This window comes from Chelmon rostratus, chromosome 18 (genome assembly GCF_017976325.1).
Source record: "Chelmon rostratus isolate fCheRos1 chromosome 18, fCheRos1.pri, whole genome shotgun sequence".
NCBI lineage: Eukaryota > Metazoa > Chordata > Actinopteri > Chaetodontiformes > Chaetodontidae > Chelmon > Chelmon rostratus.
In genome coordinates, this window is record NC_055675.1 from 21740475 (window position 1) to 21749031 (window position 8557).

Below are 8557 nucleotides of genomic sequence, written 5' to 3' on the forward strand. Positions count from 1 at the left end.
ATGTTGCTAATGAAAATGTGAAAACATGAATGCATGGTTGCAATGGTTAATATCAGACCTGTGTCTCTTCTCCTCTAGAAGCGAGGGCGAGCTTTACCCAACCTGTCAGTGCAGGCGTAAACTGCCAGGCGTTATTTCTGGCGTCCAGGATTTCCTGAAATAGCAGTTTGAATTATCAGTGCAAAAGATATTTCTGAAAATCTTCTTTGATAACAAGTCAAAGGAACGAGCCGATGTACATAAAAGCTGAAGGGAGAAATTAACTGCAACTCCCAGGGTGCATTTCAGGGATACGCAGCCAGTGAGAGAGCCTCAAACTCTTAAAACAACGAGTGAAAGCTAAAGATGCTGCTTTTTAAGAAACTGCAGCTTAAATTGGTTCACTTTCGGATTCTGGGTCAATTTTGGATGAATTAGGCAACTTTGGCTTTGTGCTTTAGTCCCATCTGGCTTCTTCTCCATAGCAATGAATGTGTGATGACTCATAAGTGTAGAGGAATTTAGAGCCATCTGTCCACCAAACTGACGAGGGAAGATGTGATTTCTTAAAAATGAAAAGTGAACGTTATCCAGGAGCATCCTGTGAAAATGAATGAAAAAAAGGTGTTTAATGTAGATCAGCCACATCTGGACAATCCACTCAACAGAGTCATTATCAGCCCTGACAGTCTGCAGCGTCAGATCAGTGCATCAGTGGTTTTCATTGCGACCATGTGTTGAATTGGAAGCAGTTTTGATGAAAACTCATTCACCGAGGTGAATGCATGATCCAGAGTAGCTGACACCCTCCTGGAATAAGATGTTGCTGTCGATTTTCTCCCCAACAGCAACTAACTGAATTGTTTTTGGGTGGAGGCAGAAATTTCAAAGACAGATTCCTCAAAACCTGGACACACAACATAAACCACCGGCATGGCTAGATAACATTAGGGCTATGTGGAAAAACATTTAATTTCATCATTTGGATGAACTGGCCCTTTAAATATATGAAATATGGTAAAAATGGTTAAAGTGAGATAAAATAACATCAAAAATTTAGCGTGTTGTTACAAGCAGATCCAGTAAATACATGTGATGATGTTAGACAGTGTGGACAATAATTCCTATTGTGAGGACAATAAGGTAAGGGTAAACTTAAGAGCTGAATATCTAGAACTTAAATTTCATTGGTGAATGAGGAGCTAAAACACAATGTTTACCTGCTTGTTTTGGTGTTTTTGTAGATGACTGACACATTTCTATGCTGTCATCCAGTTTTCCAGCGAAAGGAAAAACACACAGTGCAAACAGGGGGAGTTTTCCTTTAAAGATGTTTCCTCTTTGGACTTTTGCTGCAAAGCCTCATTCCCTGCCTTCACATCTCTGTCCAAAGCTTTGTGTCTGCAGCTTCCTGCCAGTAAACTACTGCATTAGATAGACTGACAGCTTGTATTTTTTATTTAGTCAGTTATTCTTACTGATAACAAAGGAAATGGGAGTTAAAGCACAATTCTGCCACTTAAAGACAGTCAATAGACTAGATATTGTAATATCAGATGTAAAAGCTAAACTGTAACTATTTACATAGAGAATCTCAACACTAACATGTGACATGCTAGAATGCAAAAGAAATCCATATGAATATTTGTGAAATCATCATTTTATGAAAATATTCGTTTCTTTTCAGCAGTGCATTGATAAGGGGTTTTTATACAACATTCATTCTCTCTCCTTTTACCCCTTTTTCTCTGTTACTCGCAAACTTTCAACAACATTTTTCTTACCACATGGCATGGGTTTTGTTGGTATTTTTGCTGTATGTTTAAGGTCACGAGTTGCTACGTGATATTTTAATTTGACTTGTGAAGTTTGTACAATTTTTATCATGCTGGTGTTGGCATCTCTTGCTCTGAATAAATCTTGTGTTGCAACACGGCTTACGACCTGCTCTTGTTTTGAATTGAAAGCTGATGCTTAGCAATGTTAGTAATGAACACTAGGTTGGGGACACACCAGTGGTTCTGCATGATTCAGCTTTAAAACACTACAGTCGATGTATTTGTTTCTTGTTTTGAGGCAGACATTAGTTTCAGTTAGTTAAATAATTAGATAATTTGTCCCAGTAAACAAATATACTAAATATCAACATATTTCTGACCAAATAATATTGATTACATTATACATAATAATTAAATTAAACTAATAATTCATATTTTAGTGTCTTTGCAATTTCCCAGCTTGGGATAAATTAAGTCTATCTATCTATCTATCTATCTATCTATCTATCTATCTATCTATCTATCTATCTATCTATCTATCTATCTATCTATTTTACGTTTATTTCATAGTGTTATTCTCATGTCAAGTTTTATTGACAAAAGCAAATGATGTTTAGATTGTCAGTGTTGTGAATCGTAGAAGTAAATCAGTAGATTAACATTAACATTTGTGAATATGCAAAAATGTTTTAATAATAGTAACAACAATTCATCCTCCAGGCATAATGTGGGCGGTAGAGGGCACAAAATTGGCGCCAACGAGCTCTGCTCACTTTCCCTCTAAAGTTGTATTTCCGGGTCAAAACACACCCCTTCCGGTCTGACAAACGACTGAAACGCGACATAAACAAACCGCACCGTTGTTGTATTGTGCCAGTTGTTTCTATATCCAGCCCGGCTTGGTTCGGTTTGGGTGCAGGAGTGACGGCTAGCATGGTGAAGTGTGTCGTCTCTGGGTGTCCGAACCGCGTGGTGAACGTTAACGCTAAACGGGGGCTCTTCAACCGACCACCGAAGAGGTTCTTCAACTTCCCCACAGACCCCGCTCGAGTCAAGGTACTGACATATGAATCTAAACAAAAGTAAATATCTCGGTAGTGATAAATTACTTGAACAAAGGGATTCTTTGTTTTTCATTTCCCCATTTTCCCAGCGGCTAACTTAATGCTAACACTCATTAGCTAACCTGCCTGTGTGAAGGACCATAACTTTACACGTTATTGTCACGTTTTGGACCATTAGCTAACCAAAACTTGGAATGACTAATAACGGTTTGTCGGTTTGTCTTTTACTTTTTTTGTTCCCTTCAATGCACCAATAAGAGTTTAAAGAGTCTCTGCTAGCAGCTGCCACTGTACCACATGACAGTAATGTGATGTTTTACAGTCTTTTAAAAAAAACGTCCAAGCCAACAATAACACAACTTTGATTAAGGAAGGGAAAGTTACCGTGATACATCAAGAAATGTCTGTAATTTTAATTATGTTTATCAGGTACCTGAGAAGAGTCCATGTAATAATGCATATGTGGCATATTCATAGCATCACATGCATCAATTCTCTGTCTCTCTGATGGATGTAATTTCACGATTTGGATTTAGAAAAACATGGCTGTCACGTATTTTTAACATCAGGGAAGATTTAATGTCTTTGTTATTGCAGTTACAAATCAGAGAAACCAATAGATATCTAATTATTTAGTGATAGAGAGTACAAAGCATCGACAGTAACACTGACGACTTTGTTCAGGTATGGCTGGCGGCGTTGAGGGAGACAGACAAGCAGGACTCGACAGAGCAGCATGTAATCTGTGAAGACCACTTCCTGCCAGAGGACGTCTCGACCCATGGGGTCAACAATGATGCCATTCCCATCATGCCCCCCTACCTGGATGGGTCTCTGGGCATGATTAGCCCCTGGGGAGCTGAATCATCTGAGGAAGAGGACCAGTGGGCCACTGGTGGCGGGGATGGTGATGATGATGAAGAAGCTAATGAAGGTGGAGATGATGGTCCTCCTGCACCAGCCCCTACTGCAGTGGATCCACCACAGCAGGTCCGAAGACTCTTATTCTGCTGTTAGATATTCTTATGCAAACATTTTCTGTATACAGCACTCTTACTCATGCAGTGTTCACCATAAAGGGGGTCCCGCGTGATGGGATTCATTCTGTCTGTTAAGACCAATGCAAAGAAAACTGAGAAACGTGCAGTCCAGTCCTGCTGAAGCTGAAGCTCTTTGTCATATTTTGGTATGATAAAAAAAAAAATGTGTTGCAGTTATTGTTGGTTTTCAATCCCACAATTCTTTGTGTTTTCATTAACGGACTGATTGAAACCCATCCAGTGTGCTGCTACATACTGGACCAGTCACTCAAATATACAGTGCACAGAAATACACTGAACTAACAAAAAAAATTCAAAAATCTGCATGAAAGCTTCAGGCAGGTGTGTTATGGTGCCACTTTCCCAGCAGCTGTTGCTCTTTACTCACTATATAATTGAACTTATAGGGATAAAGAACGGGAGCATAGGGAGTATCTAGTAAAAATTACCCATGCACTTAAAGTTGAGTAAAAAGTCATTTTGTATTGTGTATTAAAATATCCAACAATAAACTTCACAAACTCCAGAAATTGATTGGATGCTACCAGAAGTGATGCACAGACTCTTCACGCTGCAGACTGAAAGAAATAAATGAGTGTGAAAGGCTTTAAAGGTTGTCAAAAGAATATCTTCATGTAATACTGTTAGTATGAGGCACATGACAATGTCAGACTCCATCAGACTGTTTGGCTATAACCAATGATTAGACTTTTTTTAAAACTCAGAATTTCCTCTCTGAAACGCACCTTTAACCTGCTCTGTTTCCTCTCTCTGAACTCCAGGATCCAGGTGCCACGGAGACGTTAGAGGGCGAGACGACTGGGTAAAAAACCTCTCTGCTTCTGGTTTTCCTCTTACACGTTAACAGACTGCAGGTTGGGTTTAATTTTTGCACCCGCTTTTTATGAGTTAAAATGAGCTTTTGTTTCAGTTTGATTTCTTTGTATTTTAGTGATGTTTATGTATCTGATGGCAGATGTTATAATAAGATACTGAAGTGGCTCCTGCACACGTTGGCATACAGTGTATTGACAGAAATTGCAGCTGTACCTTAAAGTGGGTTAAGATATTTGGATATCTGTTTCTTTCCAGCGTCAGCCTGCTGCAGAGGAAAGAAATGATCCAGACCAAGAGAGTCAGCAGACAGGGTGTGTGCTTCTGCCATTTAGCTCACTCAATTCTGAAGATGTATTCTTAGACATGCTTAAAGTTTTAATATAATATAATTTGTGTTGTTTACTTCCTGTTTTTAGAAACAACACAGATGTAAACACATCTCATAAAGTCTAAAGATGGAGATGTTTTTCAGTCGTATCTTCCAGCTGTTACTGTGTTGTGTCCAGATGTGTCCTTGGGAACGCTGACGCAGCACTTCCTGGAGCTGTTGCAGAACTCTCCGGACGGCTCGGTGGACCTCCGGCATGTGACCACGAGCCTGAACACCCGCAGGCGACGAGTCTATGACATCACCAACGTCCTGGAAGGCATCAGCCTCATCGAGAAGCAGTCGATCAACAGGTTCAAGTGGATGTGAGTCAGCGTATGAAAAGATACGATGCTAGAGGATGTCTTCAGGTTCTGTTATTATTCACAGTGCATTGTTGCTTTTATATGTTGGTGCACTAATTTATAGTCGTTAAGTCATCTTATTAATTTCAGCTGCTAAAAAACAGCTTTTCTCTGTTTAAAATGAATATCTTTGGCTTTTGGGCTTTAACTCGGATGAACACAGATATGTCCACAGATATCTGACAGGCTCTGTTTAGCATTTTCTTGGCTGAGAGATAAGGTATCTTGAATCAGCTTTTTTTTTTCAACCACATCTCAGGGTCTTCCCTCAGTGGATGACCTTCACATGAAAGGTCTGACCAAAGGTAGTAAGAGGGTGCTGAGTTAAGGTTTTTTTATTTTGTAATTTCAAAGGCGAGTACAAAACATTCTTGTGAGTTGCCTCTGAGCTTTGCGGTAAACCTGCTGTCTGACTGTCGTCTGTCTAGAGGAACATGTCAGATCTCCAGCTTTCTGTGGAAGAACCAGCAGAAGCTGCATAGGGAGCTGGAGAACATGAAGGTGGTGGAAGACTCGCTGGACACCCTCATCAAAAGCTGCGCTCAGCAGCTGTTCGACATGACGGACGACACCGAAAGCGCTGCATATCCTTTCACGTCAGACGTTCGTCAGGTGGACACAAACGCATCTCCACGTGAAAAGTGATGTTGCTTCGTAACTGCTGGATGTTAAAACAGGCAGAGTTTTCAATATCATCTGTATAAGGTGATAATATGCCAGTGTTGTGTTCACAGCTTGCGTTGCTGCCCCCTAGTGGCCAAAACATCTGTTATTGCAGGTTTAAATAAGCAAAACAAGGAAAAATGAGTGGTTTAAACGATTGAGAAAACAGTTGTGAATGCGGATGAAGAAATGAAGCAGGTTTTCTTTAACCTTTCGTTCACGTTGGCCTACGTGACCCATGAGGACATCAGCCGGCTCAGAACCTTACAGGAGCAGACGGTCATCGTTGTCAAAGCTCCGGAGGAAACCAAACTGGAGGTTCCTGCGCCCAAAGAGGTAAACAAACAAACACAGTAGAAGAAGTAAAAAGTGACTAAAGAGACTCCAATGAATGTTCGCTGGATGTGTTTTCGAATAGAAATCATGTTGTTTTTCAGCACTGAATGATCTTGATTCAGTTTTGTAAAAATGAAGAGGAATTTCTTGGTACTTGAAGAGGAACTGTATTGATATCCAACAGTGATCATTAAATACTGTTATTGTTAGGAAATTAGAATGTAGACATTGATAATTTTACAGATTGGATTCTGTGTAGCTTTTCTCCTGCACCTGATACATTCAGGAGGTACACGGAATAAAAATGTCCACTCAGGTTGTGTGTTTGCGTCCATCATGATGCAGGACAGCATCCAGGTCCATCTGAAGGCGGGGAAGGGTCCCATTATGGTGCTGACCTGTGATGTCGGGACAGGAGACGTGACTGGAGGGAAGAGCGGCTGCTTTTTAACGCTGGAGGAAAGCCGGATAAAAACGACCACGCTGCACACAGGTAACAACACGACGAAGTGATGCAGGGTGTTATAGGCTGAATATAACGAGGCTGACGCATGTCGATATTCAGGCAGCCAATTAATATCAGTCTCTTAAATGATCTCATACGACTTTATTTGCCCAAAGTAATCAATAGATCTTCAGATCAGGTTGAATTATAACAAGCGGAGTCACTGTGCACTGATCAAACAAACAAGATATAAAGTGTTAATGTGTAAAACTTGTGACAGAGCCAGGCTAGCTGCTCCTGCTTCCAGTCCTTATGCTAAGCTAAGCGTAATCGTCTCCTTGCTCTAGTCACCGAACAGGCACGAGAGTGGATTCATTTGGGTCTTTGTAAAACAACAAATAAGCTTGTTGCCCTAAGTAAAGAAGAATTGTGACAAATATGTAATGTTTAGCCTCTGTGAACTCTTTGAGCTAAATGCTAACTCCAGAATGCTAACAAGCTTCAAGTGACGGTGCCCATATGCTGATGTTTAGCTGGTGTATTGTTTACCATGATCACCATCCTAGTTTAGTGTGTTAGCATGCATGCATGCATGTTAGCATTTACTAATTAGCACTAAACTCAAAGTACAGCTAAGTCTGATGGAAATGTCATTGGTTTTACTAGCATTTGGTCAAATTGAGAATTTTACATGGTGGTGGCACTAGATCAAAGTTTTAGGATTCATCCCGAGGGGAACGTGAACAGAATCTCATGGAAATCAGTCGAATCGTTGTGACTGACTGCGACTGCATCGCTATCATGGCTAACAAAAAGAAACTCGTCAGTCCTCTCTGGTGGATGAACCATGTGGTGGAAACCCTGTCTCTTATGTTCTTATTGGCCAACATGAAGACTGATCCCACTACATCTGTGATGAGCTAGACTCACCTGATAGGTGTTTAATAGTATTGTTTTATTTCATTGCCGTTGTTGTTGCAGAGTCATCGAGTCCACAGAGTGCTGTGCAGAGTGCGTAGCCACCAGCTGACCACCAGGAGGCGCACGCTGTCCTCACAGTTCAGACACAAGCCTGGAAGGCGAGGATGACGTCAGTTCGATCAGGACGTTTTTAGCTTTATGTTTGTGATAATGACCGAGTGGATGAGCTCGTCTGTATCATATATTATGACTTAGAGTATGTTTGCTTTGTAATTTTACCTCTGAGATTGTTTATATTTCCTTTCTGTGTTTGACTTTTCTTTGTCTTTGTCTGAAATGTTTTCACCTTGATTTGAGTCTCCTAATGGGGAAGATGCTGTAATCAATAAAAAGTGAACTCTTATGAAACAGGGATATTGGCGTATTTCCTGTCACCAGCCTGCAGCAGCAGGGTGAAGGGAAGTTTGACTGCTGAGGTGCCATTGAGCAAGAGCCCGAAGCTCTGCCGGTTTGTTGGGCTCCTGAAGTTGTTGCATGTGTAAATGTATGTGTATATGACTCGAGTCGAGGATGTACAAACAGGAATGTTTGCAGGTGTTTGCCTCCTAACCAGCCTCGCAGGTAGGAAATTATCATAACATCAGGTGGCGAGGATGCGGCGGCCAGACCCCCGCCCATCCATGCATTTTGTACATTGGCCATTGAAGAGCTCATATATATATATATATATATATAAAACAACAGGAAGTTCTGTCAACACTT

General features: G+C 40.8%; 1 protein-coding gene across 1 annotated transcript; it reads left to right on the forward strand.

Moving 5' to 3' along the window:
- Nucleotides 1-2566: 2566 nt before the first annotated feature.
- Nucleotides 2567-8209, forward strand: e2f6 (E2F transcription factor 6). Its single transcript, XM_041958767.1, has 9 exons — nucleotides 2567-2813; nucleotides 3506-3811; nucleotides 4644-4684; nucleotides 4954-5009; nucleotides 5205-5391; nucleotides 5859-6014; nucleotides 6315-6429; nucleotides 6775-6922; nucleotides 7856-8209. The coding sequence occupies exons 1-9, from the start codon at nucleotides 2691-2693 to the stop codon at nucleotides 7891-7893; spliced, it is 1170 nt and encodes a 389-aa protein (XP_041814701.1). The 5' UTR covers nucleotides 2567-2690; the 3' UTR covers nucleotides 7894-8209.
- The last annotated feature ends 348 nt before the right edge of the window (nucleotides 8210-8557 follow it).